The sequence below is a fragment of the Mustela lutreola genome, chromosome 9 (genome assembly GCF_030435805.1).
Source record: "Mustela lutreola isolate mMusLut2 chromosome 9, mMusLut2.pri, whole genome shotgun sequence".
Classification (NCBI taxonomy): Eukaryota; Metazoa; Chordata; class Mammalia; order Carnivora; family Mustelidae; genus Mustela; species Mustela lutreola.
The window spans coordinates 24317381-24340041 of NC_081298.1; the positions used below are offsets into that span (position 1 = coordinate 24317381).

At 47.2% G+C, this 22661-nt stretch overlaps 1 protein-coding gene across 10 annotated transcripts in view; it reads right to left on the bottom strand.

Moving 5' to 3' along the window:
- Nucleotides 1-478: 478 nt before the first annotated feature.
- Nucleotides 479-22661, bottom strand: part of RALY (RALY heterogeneous nuclear ribonucleoprotein) — an 80798-nt gene continuing 58615 nt past the window's right edge. For 6 of the 10 annotated variants that reach the window (XM_059133494.1, XM_059133485.1, XM_059133488.1 and 3 more), the window contains 8 exons: nucleotides 7838-8102; nucleotides 6899-6971; nucleotides 6662-6709; nucleotides 4481-4647; nucleotides 3678-3791; nucleotides 3296-3474; nucleotides 2014-2062; nucleotides 479-829 (listed from right to left, as the gene is read on the bottom strand). In XM_059133494.1, the coding sequence (XP_058989477.1) occupies nucleotides 2018-2062; nucleotides 3296-3474; nucleotides 3678-3791; nucleotides 4481-4647; nucleotides 6662-6709; nucleotides 6899-6971; nucleotides 7838-8093 (882 nt within the window). In that variant the 5' untranslated portion in view covers nucleotides 8094-8102 and the 3' untranslated portion in view covers nucleotides 479-829; nucleotides 2014-2017. Of the gene's footprint in view, nucleotides 830-2013; nucleotides 2063-3295; nucleotides 3475-3677; nucleotides 3792-4480; nucleotides 4648-6661; nucleotides 6710-6898; nucleotides 6972-7837; nucleotides 8103-13927; nucleotides 14007-22661 lie in introns of all 10 variants that reach the window. The other 4 variants (XM_059133491.1, XM_059133492.1, XM_059133493.1 and 1 more) reach the window with 2 other exon arrangements.

Here is a 22661-nt window from a genome sequence, read left to right on the forward strand (position 1 = left end):
ATAAAGCACTGGGAAATGGGGCAAGGAGAAGCTAGGGACTGGGAGGCTGGTGAGAGGACAAAGCCCGAGTGAAAAAAAGTACTGTCCTAAACTAGGACAGAGAAGGAGAAGAAGAGGTGGACTCTAGAACCACCTCAGAGCTAGGAGAAACAGACTTGAGTGAGAAGCTGAAACCTGGACCTACCGCTGCCTAACCAAAGTGGGTCACAACTGCCTGATACTTAAGCCACTGAAGTATTCTCTTGGGGACAGGGACATCTGACCCTCCCCAACAACCCTATTGGCCATTTTTATCCCCATTTTAGCTGTGGAAACTAAGGCCCAGACAGACAAGTTTTAGGCACCCTCGACAAAGCTCCCTAGCCAGGGGGATTGAGGGAGGGAAAAGAATAGGGTGAAACAGACTAGACCAGACTATGGCTGGGCAGGAGGGCCCAGGTACCGTAAGAAAACACAAACCATCCCATCTCAGAGCAAGTTGGGATCCAATCTCTTTATTGTCAGGGTACCCTCCCTGTGACCCTCCCCTCTCCAACCTATAGAAAAACCCCAAGCCTGGGAGTGTCCTGGGAGGGGAGGTAGAGTGTAGGGAAACTTCTGTGCTCTGCCCTCTGGCCTGGGCAGTGCCAAAAGGGAGGGCACTTGGGAAGGGAAGGCCAATAACTCCACCTGCAGAGGATGTGGCACTGGCTGGGATGTGTGGAGGAGGAGGTGCCTGCTGCCAGCTCTCCTGGGACCCGCTGGGGGTAGTCTCCAGGGGTGGGTGCCCAGCTTTAGGCCTGGTACAGTGCATGCCCTTCTCCTGCCGGTGGCCATCACTCCTGCCAGGCTGAGAAAGAGAGAGACAAAGGAGAGACTGAGGCTAAGAGGAAGAGCCCCCAGTACTCTTGATAACTAGGGTTGGGAAGACAAAGGGGATAATGGTGTTTGCTGTTAGCAGACAGACACATGCCTGCACTCTGGCTCTGGTCTTCTAATTTTCTGGACATGGAACTTTGGGTGAGTCCCTCCCTGTTCCCTGAGCCTCCATTTCCTGACCTGAGCCCTGCATCTCATCTGTGAACTGGCTTCACGAAGTCCAACTTAGCCTCTTTGGCAAAACAAACCAGGAAGCTCCCAGAGGACAGACTACAGATACAGAATTTCCTAAACTGTCTGCTGGTGGAGCATCTTACAGCATGGATGTGTCTTATGCAAAGACACCTACGCTACTTTGAGACCTTCCTCCACCTAAACCTGTGTTAGCATGAACATGGTCCCCAAAGGAATGGGGCAGAGCAAGGTGGTGGACGCGGCCTGAGAGCAGGCTTCGAGGCCACACACCACTGGACTCAAATCTAGGCTCCACTGATTACCACCTTGGGACTGGTGAGACACGTTACCGGGCTGCCCCTCTCAGTGCCTCAGACCCCACATCTGGTATGCCGGCCCCATCACAACCTTGCAGGGCTGGGACAGTTTCCTCCGGGCAGGATTAAGTCCCAGCCCCTAAGCCCAGCACAACCAACCCTCTCTGATGACGAACAGCTGATTAGGAACTCGCCCTGACCATGCAGAGCCAAGACTACCGCTGCAGGAGGCTCCTGACTGACTCCCACATACTGAGGATCACCAGAGCCCCTGAGCTTGGCTAAAGCTGTTCCCTCAGATGCCTCTCCCTCAACCCTAAACAGGCTCAACTACATATTATCAGCTCTTCCACCACATCCTCTCTGACCTCCTGGCTCTCCAGACCCTCATGAGGCTCACACTAGAAACAGTTTGTGTCTTCCATCAGACTCAGAGCTCTTCAAGGGCAGAGGAGATGGACAACACGCCCGGAGTGCGCCGAGGAAACCCCTGCAGGGCTGGACCGGCTAGCCCATCCAGGGCTGCTACTCCCACAGCCTACCAAGCTCCCACCACAAAGGAGCACAGTAGAATGGCTAAGGATGGGGAAGCCTTCCTCAATGGGCATAGCACGACCCTGACAGGTCTGTTTCACTTCACCCCCGTCCACCTGGACCCCCGTACCTGCTTACTGCAAGGCCCCATCCTCTGCGTCTGTGTCCTGGCTGTGCTCCTGATAGGGAGGAGGCAACAAGAAACCATTCATCACTTATTCCCAACTTTGAGTCGTCCCTGGAGCCCAGAGCACATCTGGAGGCCAAACTCCAAAGAGGGATAGAAAGCCAAGGGGAATGATTATGAACAGTCTCAACACAGCTGGCTTGGAATTCCAACAAGATGGTCTGGGGACCCCCCAGAAGAGAGAAGGGACCAGTCAAGGATGTTCTAGCTGCAGCAGGGGACACATTTCTGCATAGAAAGACCTTCTCAGACTGCAGCAGGCTGAAAGCCTAGTAGACTGGTGAGCTCCCCATCTTTGGGGCACCTAAGCCTTTGTTAGGGTCTTTACGGAGACTGCTATGCCTAGAGAGTAACTGGGTCAAAAAAGGAGAGATGAGGTAGGGGCATGAGGAGGAGGACCTCCTAAGTATGGTGGCCTCTGTCCTCCTGCCAGGACCCAGCATTGATGAAAAGGATAAAGTTCCACACCTGGTGAAGAAGTCCGGGCTTTAATTCTGGCTCAGCCCTTATTATTTAGAAGGCCCTGAGCAAGTTACTCTACTCCTCTGAGTCTCAGTTTCCTCACTGGGTAAAAGCTGGGAAGAGTAATACTTTGAACAGCGAAAGGCTGTTGTCCAAGTTAAATGAAGTCAGAAACTACAGGGCCTGGTGCTCATTTGAGTGCCTTTAGGTAAATGGCCACTAAGCACACAACAACTAACTTACACACTCAGAGTCTGGTCTACCTTGCTACTTTACATAATAATAAAGCTCCTTGCCAATGGCTTCCCAGTCTCTCTCTGAAAAGTTCCAGTAACAGAGAGCTCCCTCCATGACTCCATGCCTCTCTGCCCTTCTTTCATACTTGGGCAGTAATGGCTTTTAGAAAATCCTCAGGTAGGGTGGATACCCAACCTTCCAGTGGCTTCTCTAGGCAACCCCAGTCCTGCCCTCTGGAGCTCTGCAGACCGTGTGCACTCCCTTGAGCCCGATTCCTCCCTCATCCAACCTGTTTGGAAATCGAATCCAGACTGGGCCCTGGACTGAAGAGAGGTCTACCTCAGGCCTCAGGGGGATTTTGGACTGGCAGTTGAAATAGGCATTCCCCTGCTCTTCTTCACAGGGCTAGAACCCCAGGGAAAGAGGAAGGCGGGAGCTCACAGGACCACCAACCAGCTCCGAGGCTCTGCTCTCCATTCCCCCCACCCGCTGCCCTCCTGCAAGCCCCTCCTCTCCGTGCCCTCACCAGTTCTTCCTCACTGTGTGTCAGCAGTCCCTCCTCATCGCCGTCGTCTCGAGTCTGTGCTTCTCCCTGGGGCGTGCCTGCCTCAGAAGCCGTGTCCTCTTGGGGGGCTGGTGGCCGGCTGCTGCCACCACTACTACCCCCACCACTGCCACTGCTGCTGTCGCCCTTCTTCTTGCCATCTTGAGGGGAAAAGGGTGGGAAGAAGGGAATAAAACTCAGCCCGGGGTAGCTTCCCAGGGCAGTATCTTACTAGAAACTAGGCCTCATCACAGTGGACCCAGGTGGCACTGACAGCCACAGCCCCTCTCTCTGCCCTACGCACTGTCCTCCCCACACTCTGCCCTATGCTCACTGAGCTGGGCAAAGACCCTTGGAAGCTGACCTGGGTTGGCCTTCTGCTCCTCAGCAATCTGCTCCAAGCGGCCCAGCAGAGCGTCGATGTTGGACTTGATCTGTGTCAGCTCTGTCTTGATGGTCTGCAGCTCACTGCTCTTTACTGGGAGTGAAGGGAGTAAAGGGCTGTCACCCAGGGGCTGGGAGCTTGACAATAACATAAGACCCCAACCCCATTCAATCAACTAGGAAGGCAGGCCAGTGGCAGGAACTGTCTTCACCTGCATTTCTTTGGCCAGGGAAAAGGCTAGAAGCCGTCTGAGGCCATGCCTACAGTAACCAGCTGGCCTTTCTGAAACTGTGAACTTTCCCCTGACCTCTCAACTCCTGAAAGGGACTGGAGATGGATAAGAATGCAGGTGTAGTGTGCATCTGAGCAAGCATATGTGTTTGTCTTCGTGTTATAGGATGATGCCCAGATTTCAGGTGTATAAATGCAGGTCTTTTACCATCAGATTTTCTGGGTGCCTGACTACAGCCATGTGTACACCAGAATGAATGTGGAGTAGCAGGCCTCTGAAAACTTGTCCTTACTAGAGGAAAGATGACAGCTTCTCTTCACTGGGTTCCATGTCACAGCACTGGACATTTCTGTGTCCAACCCAAGCCCCTCCTCCTCAAAAGTCAGCCTTTTCCTCTTAGAAATGCATAAAAATACTCACTTTGTTGTGTCAGAGCTGCAGAGCTGTGGGAGATTTGTTCCTTCATCTATTTTCCAATGTAAAAATATGTGATTCTGTTATTTTACTAATAAGAAAAACAAAAAAGATCTAGGAAGATCTAGTCACTCACATTTGATCTTGGCTGAGCTGGCAGTAATGGCTGTGGAGCGGGCAAAGAGCTTGACAGGTATGGTGGTTTTGACGCGCCGGACCAAGGGGACTGTGACCCGGGGTCGCTTCACAGGGACGGCCCTGGGCACTGGCACAGGTGACAGGCGGCCCCGATAGTCGAAGAGCCTGTAGGGGCAAACGGGCCAGAGGCTGCAGCATGGCCTGTGGCCACCAGAGGGCACTGCGACTCTAGACCAACATGGGGCCGGTGGGCAACCTGTGCTACACACTTCTGCCTGCTCCCAACAAGTCCCTGGGGGGACGGGGGGGTAGGTGTTAAAAGGAAAGGCTTTTCGGACCTTAAAAGCTGTTGGGAGTCTCATTCCATCCACCCTTCCTGCCGGTCAGGTAGGGTCAAGGGCATGTGGGTGGTAATGGTTATAGCCCCAGTTCAAGAAAGGAGCCAACTGAGATGACCCCCCAGAAAGAAGCCTTCCCTAGATCTCCTGTATTACCTGACCTGGCTTCTGCTCACTCAACTGCCACCTCAACCTCTGGTCAGAGTTTGCAAATGTCCCTAAAGCAACGCAAATTGCCAGCTGGGAACAGAAAGATGTGGGAATAGGGTATCCCTAAGTCTGCCAGAGCCTCAGTTTTCCCATCTGCTTCATGAGGATGGCTCCAAATTCTGTGCCAAGACCCCATCCCTCCCAAAGGCTGCTGTGAGGGCAGAGAATGAGAACACTTGGTTAAAAACACATGTTAAAAGGTGTGATAGGTGGAAGGCCAGGGTGCTGAGACTCCAACCAGGAGCCTATGATCTCAGGGGCATGAGAATGGAGTTGGGCCCCCTTACTCACCCCATTCTTCTAGTCTACTTCAGAGATGGAGGGGAAGAGATCAGCAGAATATCAAGGTTCGGCAGCTCAAATCAGACCCCTGAGCTCCAAGACTATAGACTGGCAACACATAGCCCTCTCCAAGAGGGTTCTTAATCCTGCCCATCAGGCAGAAGCTTGTAGGCTGAGGCGGGGGCGGGGGGTGTCTCTTGCACCACATCTGCTACTATTACCTTTCTGCAGGGAACAAGCAGCCTTAGGGGTACACTATGGGCTCACTTTTGAGACAGCCAGAAAACATGCCATCACTAGGCAATTCAATGTCCCATGGCTTGGCACTCATTTACTGAGAGAGTCCCTGCCCTGGGGTGGTGATGGCTGGAGATGAAGAGTCTCTGGGAATGGATCCAGTCCCGGACCCTGCATTTCTGCCCCTAAGGGGAGGGGGCGGCTCTGGCCTTGGTCAGAATCACTGAACCACAGAATCCCAGAGCTGGAGGAGCCCTGAGGGATCACTTGGTGCAAAAGCCCATTTCAAGACTGGGAGGGCATCTGCCCAAAGTCACACAATCCATTCAGTGGCAGAGCTGAGATTAGCACCCAGGTCTTCTGACTCCCAGGCTAGGGCATGTTCCATTACACCGTACTATCTCCTGAAACCATTCAGAGGCGAGAAAACCAAGGCTCTGAGAGGTTCTGTTCTTCCTTCCCATGGCCCAAGCAGGAGAGAGGAAGAGAGGGAGGGAAGAAGAAGTTTGGAACAGCCTCATCATGATTCAAGATCAGCCTCAAGAATGTGGCTGGTGCCATGGAATGGAGCCCACAGCTCAAGGCTGGGGTCTGATGAAGGATGGGACATAGGCTACTGGGGACTAATTCAGACCTCCAAAGGACCGCTGGCCTCTTGGCTATAAATGAAAGGCCAGGGGCTTACACTGAGCTTTGAGGTCCCTTCCACCTGGCTGAGCACCTCCAGGAGGTAAGGAGACTAAATAGCAGGAGCGTGAGGGCTCAAACTCCCTGCACCTACTCCTGTAACCTCTTCTGTAATCCAGCGTGCTAGGTTTACATGTCCCATGCTATCCAGTCCCATCGAGTCCCACCCTAGGATTAGGAGGAAGAAGGGCAGCCAGAAAGCGGGAAACAGCGTGGGGTGGGGGAAAGCTCTGACCTGGGTACCTGCAGAACTAGACCCTAGTCCCAGCTCTGCCACCCATTTGTGAAGCAGCCTTGGGCAGATGCCTGTCCACACCTTTGGGCTCTGGTTCCCATTTGGAGGACTGAATGGGCTGCACCAGCAATCTCTCAGGACCCTTCCAGCTTGGCTGTTTCATGCCTGGGCACGCCCCTCCCCTGCTCACCTGTCGTAGAAGTCGTCCCGGTAGTAATCATAGTCAAAGCTGTAGCCACTGGGGAAACAAAGGGGAGAGGGCCAGGGCTTAGGGACAGCCATTCAGCCCACTCTCCACAGGCCCTCATCTCCAAACGCCTCCCCAAATTCTAGGCTCAGCACACTGTCACCAACCAGTGTTTTCTCCCTCTGTGCAAAGAGGGACCAATCCCACCCAGATGGAGACAGATAAGACAGAGCGCCCCACCTGTATATGGCAGATGCTGCTCTCTTTAGCCCCTTAGGTCTGTTGGGCTTGGGCTCTCCAGCCATGTTGATATCTGTGTGGGGGGAGGAGGCACAGTCAGATGCTGGCAGCACATGAGCAGCGATTTCTATGTGCTTAGGTGAGGTACACGTGGACTGTCCTAACTAAACGACCAACAGAGGTCTTCACACATTATTCACACCCACACATCAGAGAGACAGGCCTATTTACAAATCAATATACATTCAGACACCTGCATGCATGCTCACAAGCATATCACTCACACGCATGCCATGGACATCATATGCACTCTCAGGTACACTTGTGCACATAAGGACTTCAAATATGTATCTTCATGTATATCTTCACACGTTCATGTATCCAGGTAATCAAGTCACACACAAAAATAACAACTATACTCCCCAAGTGCGCGGAGACATGACTCCAACATCTATATAGATATAGATATAGATATGTATATGTATATATATATAGGTATGTATATCTATATCTGTATGGGTATCACATATACATATATATCACCAAGGCCAAAGGCACATACTTCACCTTGTGCTCCCAGCCCCTCCTACCACCTCTCATAAAAAGTTCTAACCTATGCTATCTATAGCCCAACATTATAGTTATGCTAGTCCACTCTGTTCCTTTTTTCTTAGGAATCTGCAATTTAACTGGAACCACAAGAGATAACACAGAAGCAATTCTGAGAAGCTCCGAAATACTCCCCTCTAGGCAGATTTTATGACTACCTAATTTATAACTTACATGTAATTTACAACTATTTAAAAGTTATAACATTTCAGATAAAGGCAGTGGGTAGTAGCAAGGGAAACAGAAAAGAACGTAAGAGAGAAGCTAGAAAGTCATCGGTGGAACCCGCTCAGGAGAACACCAGGAGCAAGGCCAAGGAGAGACGCTTACCCAGGGTCTGCCCGGCCAGCACCCGCCCATTCTCTCCCAGCACAGCTGCCCGGGCATGACGCTCGTTGGCATACTGGACAAAGGCATAGCCTTTGTGCACAGAACAGCCGGCCACACGGCCATACTTGGAGAAAATGGTCTCCACATCTGACTTCTTCACCACAGCTGTGTTGAGGTTTCCGATGAAGACCCGAGAGTTGATAGACTTGGGGTCATTCTTGTTAGTTACGTTGCTTGTCTGGATCTTCAAGGACATGATGGCCACCTGAAGAGAGAGAGCCACTGTGAAGCTGGGTCCCCCAGTTGGGCTCAAGGGCCACCCATAGCCCACATCCTGGCTAAACTGGAAGGCTTTGTGCCCTGCTACACATATACCCCTATAGCACCCAGCCTCCCCTTATTGTAACTTACTAGACTGCTGACGTCATGGTCCCTCATTTGGTACTGGCAGAAGCAGAACCAGACCAATTCACAAGGGAGAAAATGTACATTCAGAGAGTACAATGTCAGTGAGCGACAGGGCCAGGATTTGAACCCTGGTCTCCCGAGTCTAATTCTTTTAAACCCATTCCTTCTTTAACGCTTATTGGGAAATGTTACCCCTTGCAGGATCTAAATTTGAAGACCTTCCATCATTTTTCTTCTGTTAATGTAGAACCATGGCAAAGAAGTCATGGGGAAATTGCAAGTAAAACCTGTTCCAGAACAGTTCTACATTATGAAAATCACTCAGTCTGATCCAGACACTGACCTAGCTTTGGCTGTCTTTATTGTCACCAGTCATTTTTTAAAAGGTGAGCTAAACAAGCCTCCCTGAGCACTCACTGCAGGCTAAGGGTGACACGCAATATTGAGTAATAAGAAAACCCTATAAACAGTATTACTATTACGATTGTTGTATTTTATCAGAAACAGACCACAGTAAGTTCTTAAACTTGCCAGGAATGAGCACTCAAACCCAGGTCAGTTGGTCCCTACAGCCCATTTTTTTTTTTTCCCAGCTCTATCCCTTTCCGTCCCAGAGCTAAAGCCAATTTAAATACTATAATATTTACCAGAGAACTGTTTTTAATAAATTAATTTTTTAAAGTTACCCATTTTTACACTGACTCATTCAAATTTTGTTGTTTGCTTAGGTATCGTATCGCACCTACTCTTTGCTCTCTACAACCTGGCAATGTCTTTTCCCCAAAGGACCATACAAATCTCTCCTACCCATGACACAGACAGGTTACATCAGAGGACAAGCTCCAGAAGGGAAAAAGAGGCTTGATGATAGTAGGAAAAGCCTAACATTAAGTACTGGTATTTATACTTCCTGGACCAGCCTTCCGCTCACTGGCACAGGACAACTCCCTTTTGGAACACTCCTATTTAAATACTCCTGCTGCTGAGCTACTACAGAAGGTGCTAAAGACCCCAAGCAGTAGGGGTCTTTAGCACCAGCCCAAGCTAACCGTAAACACCTGCCTACTAACCTAATCTTTTTGGGTAGAGGGAGTTTCTTTTCAGAGAATCAGAGCATAATACAAGCTGGGAAAGCCATATTTATTGCTCCACTAGGATAAGAGACCCTTTTCTTCCATCCTTCCTGCCTGGAAGCTGGCATGTTCTGACCAGCAGATGGCAATGACTGCAAGGAAACCACAGGCTGGCCCTGAGAAGAACTGTGAAGAAACCTATTCCTATGGTGGGCTTGCAGTAGCTCCACGGATATACTAGGGTCACATGTGAAGTAAAAGACAGGGGCTGAGAGGGCACTGCTATTGATGAAAGGGTTGGTGCCAGCTTTGGAAAGGGCCTGGAAGGGACAGACTCTTTTTTTGTTACTCAGTATACTTCTGCATCCAATCACCATTTTTTAAGCAGTGAAGAACACAAAAGACCTCACCCATGAAAACACTTATACTTATTGTCCATGTGCAGTAGAAAATGCTCCATGTATGTGGGTTCCCCTGGGGACCCCATTGCTCAGTCCTAATAATCCCTCTCCGACTTGGATGACAAGGCATTCCAATGTTAATTCCTTGTCCATCCATGGATATACACAGAAATTTGTGGGGCTCCTCCATGGCCATCAGATAACTCTCCTGGCTGATTCAGCTCAGAGGCATGAGGGGAGGTGTCACCTACTTTGGCTGGAAGGAACCAACCACTGGCCTGGGGTGTAGACCAAGATAGAAAGAGAGGGGATGATGGTTTAGACCTGTTGGTGACTACTACCTCAGCACTGACCTGGCAGGGACAGGACAGGTGCTACGTTCCCCAAGACCTCTATCAGCAGCCTCTAATACCACCAAGCTGTAAGCATTTGTTAAACACCTGTGTTTAGTGATACAACAGGATCAGCACTCACTCCTTGGCTGGTGAGTAAAGTTCAGGTTTGGCCATACTCCGTTTTTTCTCTTGTCACCTGGGGTTTGGGACCATGTACAGAAAAGGACTTTGCCAATGGTTAAAGCTCTTTATAGGATCTAATAACTGACTAGCTGAACTTCTCTGTTCTAGTAACACTGCCACAGTAAGGTGGATTCTAAATGAGGGTCAAAATCAGACTGGAGCATTCTGAACAATGCCAAGAAAAGGCAGCCAGAAGCCATGTCACACAAAGGCTACAAGAGAGTATGCCTGTGGCCATTCTGAGTGAGGCATCTGCAGGACCATGAAGAAATGCTTTCCCAAAGCATGCTCTAGGAACCAACCCCTCCCTATCTAATCAGCCCTCTATCTGCTTTCAAAGGCAGTCTCCAAGGGCGTGTGTGCTGCTATTATGCATACTTCCTAAGCCCAAAGGGACAGCTGTCTGTGGGGATATGAGAAACCTTCTGTGTTTAAACATGTTTATGAGATTCCTGCAAGTGAGGGATCAACTTGGGGGTAGGAAATGAAGAGCATGCCCAGATCAGCTCTTCTGGAACTGCTAGGTTCAAGTACAGAATCCCAAAGAGTCAAGAATTCTAAACCAAAGAGTCAAGAATTCTAAATTCAGACATGGTCTTCCAGGTTGTTATGAACCTTAAAATCTGTTAGTTTCACTTACAACCTTCAACTATTTAGACATATAGTATTTAAGTCTCCATCTGTACTCTGTTCTGCCTTGCAACTGTTAGAGGCAAGCCTGATGAAGCCTGGGACACACACAGTAAGTGCCCAAAAAATATTAGGAAGAAAGCAGTAACAATAGTGTCCCAGGAGCATAGCCCTACCTAAAAGGGGGGTGGTGCACAGACCACTGGGGTCGGAGGTCCCAGGCATCTCATTAAAAGACAAGAGTCTGACCCAAACACCCCTTACCCCCAAAAGACCAACCACCCCCAATTCAATCTTCCCCATGCTATTCTTTGTTGGTTTTCGCAGGCTTCCCCCTAGCTTAAGAGTAGGAATCCTAGAAAATATTGACGTCCTATTCAGCAGCAGCAGCTTGATTTGATAAGCTATTTCCCCGTGGGCCAAGCTCTGCCTCACAGATTAGCTGTGTAATTGAGAGCAAGGTGTCTACAGCCCCTAGAGGCCCCATCTTAGCACTGAGCCAAGAAAAGGTGGGTAGAGAGACTGTTCTTGATGGTGGGAGAGAGAGGAAGAAAGAACCAGACTAATCTCCAGAGACTTCTGCAATGTCAGATTAGCGGGGATTTCAGTGAACAAGGAGTTTATAGGCCCTCGCTCTGAGGAACGGAGGAGAATGGACTTGGCCACAGTGCCCCAGCCCATGAGTAGCAGGGCCAAGAATCCCACTGTTCCTTTAAGTCTAGGGTTCTTATATTCCCTTTCTTCTTTTGGGAGGGCGAGAGACAACCCTCAGAACAGTGAGGGGCTGGGAGGGAGCAATCCAGATATGCGCTTTTTTTTTTTTTTTTTTTTAAGATTTTACTTATTTATTTGACAGAAAGCGAGCGAGGTCACAAGAAGGCAGAGGGGCAGGCAGAGAGAGAGGGGGAAGCAGGCCTGATGAAGAGAGCCTGATGCGGGGGCTCGATCCCAGGACCCCGAGACCATGACCCAAGCCGAAGGCATCTAGATGCTTAGCCCACTGAGCCACCCAGGCGCCCCCAGATATGCTATTTTTAAGGAAAACCAGGGACTGGCTCCCAAGTATGTGTCTTTACCTTTACCTGCTGGAGAAACAATTGCTGCATAAAAGCTGGGCCCTTAAGCTAATTAAAACCCACCAGAGACGCACGCTTTGAAATGCAATTTACAGCTAGAAGGGATGGGCTCACTTCTCCAAGCTAATAAGAAACAGAGGAAATCTGGCAAAAACAAATCGTTTTTCTCAGCTGAAACATTTTAGATGGAAGCTATGTTTTAGAAACCAAGAGCCAGCCTGAACACACGGTAAAGTGATAAGGCTTTCTAAAGGTAGAAAAACCCTGAAAAGGTATGACCGCCCCTGAACTCTGGGTAAATGAGACCCCTCAGAGAACCATCAAGGTTAAGAAGAGCCAAATTACTCAGTGTCAGACTTTACATATCCAACCTTATCTAATACAACAGCCCTGTGAGGAGGTATTTTAAATACGGGAAGGAAGACTCAGAGAGGCCAAATAATGGATTAATACAGCAAAGCCAGAAACGGAACCCAGGTCTGTTTGACTTTCGACCATAGCGCCTATTCATAGAGATGCCTTGGGTACTGATCGCCAAGGTGAGAGAAGACGTCACCCTGATTAAATGACAGCCTCTCTCCTTGGTCCTCATCCCTTTCCCTTTCTACTACAACATCTCATGTCTGCACAGGGTTTTATTTTATTTTTAAAGATTTTATTTGTTTATTTGACAGAGAGATCACAAGTAGGCAGAGGCAGGGGGAGAGAGAGGAGGAAGCAGGACCCCTGCTGAGCAGAGAGCCCAATGTGGGGCTCAATCCCAGGACCCTGAGATCATGACCTGAGCTGAAGGAAGAGGCTTAACCCACTGAGCCACACAGGTGCCCCTGAACAGGATTTTCGTAAACAAAACCAGTTTATACTCTTGATCCAGACACTGTCAGTCTCATCTAATAGATGAAAAGCTGAGGTATCAGCAAGGTAAGTGACTTACTTCAGAAGGCTATCCAACCTAGTAAAGGGAGTAGCTAAGGGACTTGAATCCAGACTTCTACACACCATTTCAGCAATTGTCCCAGGCCTCTGGCTCTGCCATGTCAATCCTTTCACCCTCCCAGTTCTGGCTATCAGGTTCAAGTCTAGTCTTCAGCATGACCTCTGAGGCACTTAGCCATCAGAACGCCCACTGCCCCAACTCTGTAGTTCCTCCCTGACACTGGATCTCTTCTTCTTAAAAACACCAATTTCAAAAGAAGAGCAGCTGCTCTTGGTTCTGATGCCCCCCAGAGACTATATAAAGCCTCTGTCTAGGCCAGTCCTGCTCAAAAGCTCTGGCCTTATTCTCTAACGTGCAGATAAGGATCACACGAGCTTGTGGCCAGACCTCTGCCCTTAGTTAACTCTAGAGATATTGGGTGGTTTTGAAGGAAAATAAATACCAGTGATGGTGAGGCTATTTCTGGAGAAAGCCAAGCAATTAGACTGATCAGTGCCCAGGGCCTCCTTGGTCCAGAGGCTCCTGGTTAACAGGCGGCCAAGGATGACAGAACATCTATTAATCTCATTAAACTCACCAGGCCCCAGCTCATTAGCATTGCCCAAATGATCATTACTGGCCAGACAGGACTAATTTCCCAAGGAATGCTCTTTAGTTCCTGACAATTCCCACTTCCCTGAGAAACCCTAGCCCCCAATATGTGAATAGTGGCGGGGAGGGGTGTAGGGGTGAGAGGTCTAGGCTACAGTTTCAGCAGGCCTGGCCTGAGCTCTGATGTGTGACCTGCAGCAAGTCACACCATTTCTCTGAGCCTTATCATGCTTCTTCTGAAAACAGGAATAACCTTTGTCCTGATTACCTTTCAGATTGGATATAAAATCAAATAGGCTAATCAATATGAAAGTGCTCTGTTACATCTGTAACATACTCTAAAAGGATAAAGGAATGTAGTTATTATTATCCTATCCCCTTCACTCAGTCAACAAACATTTCCTAAATATTCCCCTCTGTGCTGGCACTGAGGAGATGCTGGGGAAGAGTACTCACAGGCCTTGTCTTCTGCTTCCTTTTCAACAAAGCCCACTTTTCAGGAACCTGTTTCTTAACAACAAAGGGGGAAATGCACCTAAAACAGTAGAAAATAGGAGATGTAAACTTGGGACATGTCCCTTAAACTAAGTCTCATTCTTCAATTGCAAAATGGGAATTATACCAATGCCCACGATTAGGATTAGAGATAACAGCTATAAAGTGCCTGATACGATGGCTGGGACCAGTAGGTATTTACGTAAGAAACTCAAATGCCCTGGGCCCAATGAAAACTCTAGATCATTCGCATTCCAGCCCTATGTTCTTTATCCTAATCATCTTCCAGTGCTCCATACTCTGCCTGAGAATAGGGGAGTCGGGGGTAGAGGGCCTACAAACACTCTCTCCCTTGTCCTAGTGTCTGGAACCAAATCTAGAAATTTCATAAAGGTGCCCCCCCCCAACCCATGCCAGATTTGACAGGCACTACTCTAAGGAGCTGGGCGGGGTGTCAGGCCTTCTCAGCCAGTAACTCATTCAGTGACTCATTCATCAGCTGTACCATGAGATTTCTATTCCTATACTGTATTATTGGTATCAGCATCTGATAGGCACTGAGGGGAGACCCCAAAGCAGAGGCAGGACTGGGGCCTCAGTCACCTTTCCCCACAGAGTACCTGAGTATATATCCTATCTTCCCTCTATCTTGCATCTTAACTCTACCAGACTGTAGCCTCAGGCTGAGGCTTAGTTAACACTGGTGACAAGCAGCCCTTCTAGCTATGGAGAAACAGGCAGCAAGGACTGGGTAAGTACAACCCTGGGCCTTCATGGGACCCAAAAACAACTGTCAACCTCTTTTTGTCAAAGGAAGTCATCCAAACACTACCTACCCATTCAATCATAATTATAGCTATCCAAATACTCACTGGGCCAACTCAGTCATCCAGCACCTGGTCGGGTACCTGATCTCAAGAACTCCCAGTACATCAAAGGGACATCCACCAGGACCACAAAGCACATGTGCCCTGGGCTCTGGAATCCACTGCCCCAGAAGCCACCAGTCCAGGATATCAGAGAATGGGAAGGAGCACTATAGAAGGCTTGACAAAAAGGGACTATGTTTAAGGTGAATTCCAACTGGGTGGTGATATGGGGAGAGGCTATGCCTGACAGGAGGAACTGTGTGTGGTAACAATGTATAAAACATGCCATGCCCCCCTTTTCTCCTTTCTGCTCCCTGCTCTACCCTCGCTTCTGCAAGTATACGCGGGGTAGGGCTGGAAATAAATGTTTGAAGTAAGAGAATTTCTTCAGTGCTGCCTCCTCTTCCTTGATAGCTACATACTAATTCCTGTCTTGAGGAAGAACAAAAAGGGAATACACAATTCAATATGCAGTAGCCTTATACTAGGCACTGTGTTGGAAGTTTTATATGACCAAAACCCAGTCATTCTTCAGATGAAGAAACTGAAGCTCAGAGAGAGCTTAAATAATTTGTCCACAGTTAAGTGGCATGATTAGGAATGAAAAGACCCTAAAGCTTATCTGCTGCTAAAGACTGTGCTCTTCCTACTCCATTTAGATTGCTCCCACTGACCTGCCCTCTTCCCATAGGAAGACTGAACTGGCTTTACTGCCGCTGGGCTACATGACTCAGGCTCTGGAGCACTTGACCACAAAAGGCCCTTTCAGGGCTAACCATGTGACTGTGACAATCATTACCAACACTTGCTTAGCACTTTTCTTCTGCTGTGGGGTAGGTGATGGTGTGTATTGTGCTCATTTCACGGATTAGGAACCTAAGGGTCAGAGCTTTGCCTTACACAAGCCAGGAAATGGCAGAGATGCAGATCAGTCTATTTGAGACCAGAGCTGATGCTCTAACCTTGGCCCAAAATGGCTTCCATGCTAAGCACACCCTGTACTGCCAGAAGGTCAGCTTTTAACATCTTCTGATCCTTTGGGCATAAATGCATGGGGTTCTTGCTGAGGGCATACTCTCATGTCCAAGAGCCAGTAAGCACTTGCTGTGAGCTTGGAGAATGGTCCCCCGCCCCCTTCCTACTGCTTAAGGGGCCGGCTCCTCACAGTGATAATGTGGCAAGATTAGTCACTGCTTGCTGTTGGTTGATTATAGCTATTCTTTTCTGTAAATGAAGTTTAAAAGTCATCAAAGGGTCTGTCAGCTGTGACTTATGAGCCTCTTTCCCGCAGGGAAGTCAGGCAGTGACAAATGCCCCTCTCGTTCTGCCATCCATTATGAGTCGGAAGGTGCCATGTTCCAATTACTGGAGATCCCAGTGGAGCTCATGGAAAACCCTGTTCCAAGCTGCGGCCATTATTCAGGTCTGGCAGCGCTGCCAGCAGGGTTACCCTCGGCCCAGGCCCCACTAGTAAGAATGGAGAAGAGCATGTTTCTGATTTTGTGAGCCAACCCTTACTATCCCTCACTTGTGTTATCCCCGGTGGGTTTATCCTAGACATATTTCACAAACAAGTAAAAACATGGGTACCATGTGGGTGGTCTCAAAGTACCTAGGATCAAGAATATCCGGACAAACAGACACGAGGAAATAAGGTCATGCTGCCAGGTGGAGAAGGTGGGGAATACAAGGATGCTCAGGAGGGACAGAAGAGAAGGTATGTAGGGTATTCAAAGAAAGGAGTGACTGAAGGGGCCCTTTCAGATCATGTAATGTGATCAACTACCTCAGTTCTCAATACTCGTTATATGCCAAGCTCCATCCAGCAAATGCTGAGGGACCAAAGATGAATGAAACATAATCCCTGCTACTGAAGGTGGATGAGATAATTCAGGTCTAAAGAAGTGACTTGCCCAAGGTCATAAAAATAAGTTAGGGTCAGGGATGGAATGAGAAAGTAGTCTCCAGACTTCTTGTGAAATAGAGAAAGTGGTGACAGCGTGTCTGGCGTGGAGACGGGGAATCTTCTTATGTGCCAGGCTCTTCATGAAGAACATGACACAATAGTTCAGAGTGTCAGCTCCTGGGGCACGTGGCCGGCTTGGTCAGAGGAGCATGTGACTCCCGATCCTGGGGTTGTTTCAGCCCCCTGTGGGGTGTAGAGATTACTTAAATAAATAAAAAATTTAAAAAAAAAAAAAAAAACTTAAGAAAGAGTGCCAGCTCCTATCCCAGTCCCACCTACACACTTCCTAAAGGTTTGACTTCTGGCAAGCCCCCGAGTCTCAGAAAAATGGGGATTTAGAGTAGTGGTGAGGATTAAACAGGATAATGCACATTACAATGGCAGGCACATATTAAGTATCCCAAATTGTTCTTTATCATCAGGTAATTCCTGAAACAACTCTTTGAGGTAGACATTATTCATCTCATTTTATGGATAAGAAGACTGAAGCCCTTTTTCACTTTGTCACACTAAATAAGCCAGTGCTTCTCTGAACTACATGTGGTGAAGAACCACTTTGTTTGTTTTGCTTTTTAGACTTCCAATCCATTACAGACAAACACATTTGTAAAATACAATAAAAATGTCAAATTATTGGTTTCTGGGCACTTTCAATTTCTAGACTTACCACGACCCCCAACAGTTGCGGACTCGCATCCATTCAGTGGGCTATACTCTAGAAGGACAGCTCTAAGCAACTCTTATTACCTACCCCCATCAACCTCTATGAAAATCAAAGAAAGAATGGGTTATTTTATTTCATTTCTTTCTAATCCTTTTAGCCCAATTCTTTTAGACTTTGGTGTTAGACTGATCTACAAAACGATCCTAATCTTTTTCCTTTTTGCTTCTCTCAAGAAAGAGAGAACAGGGTAAGCAGGCCAAGGATAGTAAGTTCAAGGAGGTGATTTATCTTGGTCATCTACTCTAGGTCATGCTATATCCTGCAAGGGAAGATGATCTAGGCTGTCTGAGAATGCCACAACCTTCCTGAGGCCTGGGATCTGAGAGGAGAGTATATTCCTGAAGAGGCTGGTACTTCTGGAGCTTCTCTCCCTGATACTAGATGACATTAGGAAACTAGCCAGGAAGGGGAGGCATGTTGTACCTTTCACAGTCTTATTATCATGGCAGCTACAGAGCAGTCTTCCCTACCCTAGGGAGTTTCTTAAAAATAAGATGGAAAGATTCATTCTCCCAATGCTGCCATATACCCAAGAGTATGACTGGCTGAAGAAGGTAAGCATGAAGGTAACCTTGAAATTTTCCAGGAGTATGGCCCAACTCTCATCACCATACAAAACTTTCTGTTCTGAGCCTATGTCACGCTATCTTTCAGCATAAACCAAAATAGAGTAGCTCATAGGATATGGTGTAGAGAGGAGTATTAACCTGCTGCTGTGAGGAGGGGCTTGTCACCAAGTAGGAGCCCAAAACTGCATGTTTATTCCCACATAAGAAGCCATGTGAGCTGGTCAAGAGAGCAGCCTCTGAGGCCAAAACACCTTCATTCTGTCATTGAATTAGCTATGTGACATGACCTTTGGGTAGTGTCTTAAGTTCTTAATGCTTCAGTTATCTCACTGTAAAACGGGGGCAGCAAAAAGTATCTCTGGGGTTGCTGGAGAGTAAAATTAAATGTGCCAAGAACAGTGTCTGGCACATTACAAAGTATGCAAATATTAGCTATTGCTGCCACTGTTGCTATCGCTGGAACCTGCAAGAACTCCTCCTTGTGAGTATTAAAGGCAAGGTGGTGGACTCTGCTGTGATAATGTCACCCAGAACAGAACTGTGATGAAGAACACTAGCACTATAGATACAATAATCTCTTCAGGTGTGTCACCAAAACACTACTATTTAGAAACGTGTCTTGAACTTAAAAGGAATTATATAAGTAGACACTCATTAAGTGCTGAATGAGGGGCACTTGAGTGGCACAGCTGATTAAGCATCAGAGACTCATACTGGCTAAGGTCATGATCTTGGGGTCTTGGGATCAAGTCCCAAGTCAGGCTTGGTGCTCAGTGTGGTCTGCTTGAGATTCTCTCTCCCTCCCATTCATGTGCACTCTCTCTCTCTCTCTCTCAAATAAATCTTTAAAAAAAAAAAAAGGTGTTGTATGAATAAATGAGTAAAGCAGCATCCTTCCCACCCCCACCCCCTGCAAGAGAATACAACTTGAGAAGTGGGTCAGGAAGAGGCCCCTCCCTAAGTAAAGATTTCAAAAGGCCTCTCTGTACCTTAAGGACCCAGAAGGCAGGTTAAGCTTCTCTTCTGGGCAACAGGGCCCCAGGGCCTGACAGTATAAGAAACCTCTACTTGCTGCTCATTGTTTGTGTCTCTAATGTAGCCTCCACATCCTGTGGCTACTCTATTCTGAATGAGGCTGCAGAAGGCTGTGCCATGGTAGTGCATGTATATTATCCCCATTTTCCAGCCTACCTCAGAAGTAGTAAGGGATATGAGGAACACAGAGAGGGAGGAGGGCTAACACCTCTCAAGATAGGGCCTGTAATAAGTTAAAACAGCAATAGGGGATTACCAGCTTTGGATTTCTGCTTGCCTGTGGAGCTCTGGGTCCTGAATTCCACCTCCACTAGCTGTGTGAACTCGGGAAGGCACTTCTCCTCTCTGAGGTTCCCCATATGCAAAATGGGATAAAAATCCCTGCTTTACACACTTGCAATGCAGGCTGTTGTGAGGGTCAAAAGAGATAACAGAGATAACATAAGTGTACTCTTTTACATGAGATGTGCTTCATAACTATGGACCGGAGTACAGCGTGGATGGACTGCTGCTGCAGGTCTTCCTAGACAGAGGGATCTGGGCAGGAAGCCAGGCGGCTGGAGGCAGGGTGTAAATGGTGCACAACCTGGCACTTCAGCCAAGCACTGTGCCCCTCAGGTCTAAGGAGAGTTGATTAAATCCTTTCATGTGGAATCAGTATTTTGCTCATTACAACAATCTTTCCTCGAAATACTGAATTCTACCCCTCATGGCCCCAAGAAAGCTTGATCCTGAAGACAGCACATGAACTGACATAAATATGTTTTTCCTATTTCCTACATTCAGACAGAAGGGAAGATACCTGACCTCTCTACAAGATGCCAATCTAAATGCATCTTAGAGCTCACTCTAAGCATGACCCCACAGTTCCATATGTTTGGACCAAAGGGGACCACTGAGAGTGATATCACAGTCATAGCCACTCTGCCTTTGTCCCTCTGGTAACAAATTAACTCCATAAACATCTAAGCATCTGGCTCTTGAGTGATAAAGCAAGTGTATTCCTGCCACCTCCTGTTTAAAACTCTTCAGAGCCTTCCCACCACCAAGATTCAACTCCTTTAATGTGGCTTAGAAGCCCCTTCATGAGTTAAGGTTTTCAAATTCAAACACAATACTCTAAGGGGTTGTAGGTCACACACTCACTTTACAAATGAGTAAACCCCACTTCAGAAAGGCCAAGTCAATTGCCCACAGTCATACAGTGAACAAGTCGACATGAACTGGGTACTTCTGAAGGGCTGGGTATCAGACTTCAAAGTACAGAAAGTCTAAAACCACCTTTTCTTGGACAAGGCTATATGGGCTATATGGGGACAGGGCATCATTTAGCTCAGACAAACCCTTCCTTTCAGGGAGCTGCTTAGATGGTGTCCCCTGCTGGAGGCTGTCAATCTGACCACTTACACCCTCACAGCAGCACCATCATTAATAAACTTGGCATAATGATCACAGTGTCTGTTTGCATGGAATAGCATACCTAAGCTCAAGAGGCACTGATGCCACGTACATCAACTATAAGCCAACAAAGGAACCACAAGAACTTGGGGTGGGAGGGGAAGCCACCAAGACAGCAAGCATAGCATGCCAATACCTAACGAACTTCTAAACTAGTCAGTTCAACTCATGATGACAGAAACAACTGTGATACCTATGGTCTTTTCCCCTGTCATTGCCTTAGAAAGAGTTAACAAACCCTTTCTGGTCCCTTTCTCCTCAAAAAAGAGATACTACACTAAGCAAGTTTCTACACTCCAATAGTTGGATTAAAAAAAAAAAAAAAAAAAAAAAAATTTACCCAAAACCTTAATAGAGGTCTCAGCTGTGGAGTAAAATCATGGGCAATTGAACAGAAAAACCAGGATTTAAATTCAGGTAGTGCATGTATATTATAACCTACTTATTAGCCCTGTAACCTTGGACAAGTCATGAAACTCCCCGAGCCAATGTTCTCTACTAGGCATATACTGCACCCATATACTGAATCATCCATCCCCTCATTCACATAGTAAACCAAGGTATGCTAATTTGGCCTGCTCAAGATTTTTAGAATGTAGCCCTGCTTCCACTCTTATTACCACTCCCTGAATTCATCCTCCACACAGTCACTGGAGTAATATTACCACATCACTCCTTTGCTTAAAACTGAAATTAAAGTTTTGTTTTATTATTTTAAAATTCTTAACCAATAATTTGGATATTTGTACTATTTAGTGTGTTTATTTTTTGAAATTACCATAAGGAATCACCTAAACCCCTATTCCTCTCTAGGATGGAACTCCTATCAGCATCTTGGTATAGTTTCTTCCAGTGTTTTTCCTTTTGCATTATATTTGGAATTCAGAGTTAAATCGTTTATCCAATTTTGTAGCCTAATTTTTCAATTAACATTATAACATATACAGGTTATAACATATTTGTCTTCATTGCTGCATAGTTTTCAATAAGCCCCATTTTTTAGGACTACTGTTTTTAGTAACTCATAGTTTTCTCCTGAGTGAACTTATTATAGTTTAGACTAACATCATCAAAGGTAAAGTTTATTCTATATATTTGATTATTTCCTTAGGACAGATTCCCAGAAGCGGAATTACTGTGTCAAAATGTATGAACACTTTTAAGGCTCTTGAGATACACTGCCTAATTGCTTTCCAAAAATGCTGTACCAATTTATACTGCTATCGCCAATGAATGCCACTTTCTCTTTTTCCTTAAGATTAGAGAAAGAGAGAGAGAGCGCGCAAGACAGCATAAGCGGGATGAGGGTCAGAGGAAGAGGCAGATCTCCCACTGAGCAGAACCCAGGACCCTAAGATCAGGACCCGACCTGAAGGCAGATGCTTTACTGACTGAGCCACCCAGGCACTGTGTGAATGCCACTTTCAGGGCAACCTTACCAGAACTGTGTTTTACAATGTAGGGGCAGAAAAAGGAAGAAAAAGGCAAATCCTCATTGTTGTTTTCATGTATATGTGAAGATAACAATGTCCTGTGTTTATTAGTTTTTGAGTCTATAGGGTTTTATTTATTTATTTATTTGTTTTTAAGATTTTATTTATTTATTTGACAGAGAGAAATCACAAGTAGATGGAGAGGCAGGCAGAGAGAGAGAGAGAGGGAAGCAGGCTCCCTGCTGAGCAGAGAGCCCAATGCGGGACTCGATCCCAGGACCCTGAGATCATGACCTGAGCCGAAGGCAGCGGCTTAACCCACTGAGCCACCCAGGCGCCCCGAGTCTATAGGGTTTTAAACGCCAAAAAGAAGTTATATAGATTCCTAGGCAGAGGTATAATATGCTGAAAGTTATTTATCTGCTCATCTATCAGAAAACCATTTATTTTGCACATATTACTGCCAGACACTATACAAAGTATAGATGAACAAAGTACAGAGAATTCACAATCCAGTGGTAGAGATCTCAGAAAAACCAGAACTTAAATTTCATCTTGGTAAGGGCTATGACAAGAAGACTTAGGAACTCAAAGGACAGGAGAAAGTGAGAGAAGTCGTTGAAAGGACTCATCAGTTCTGA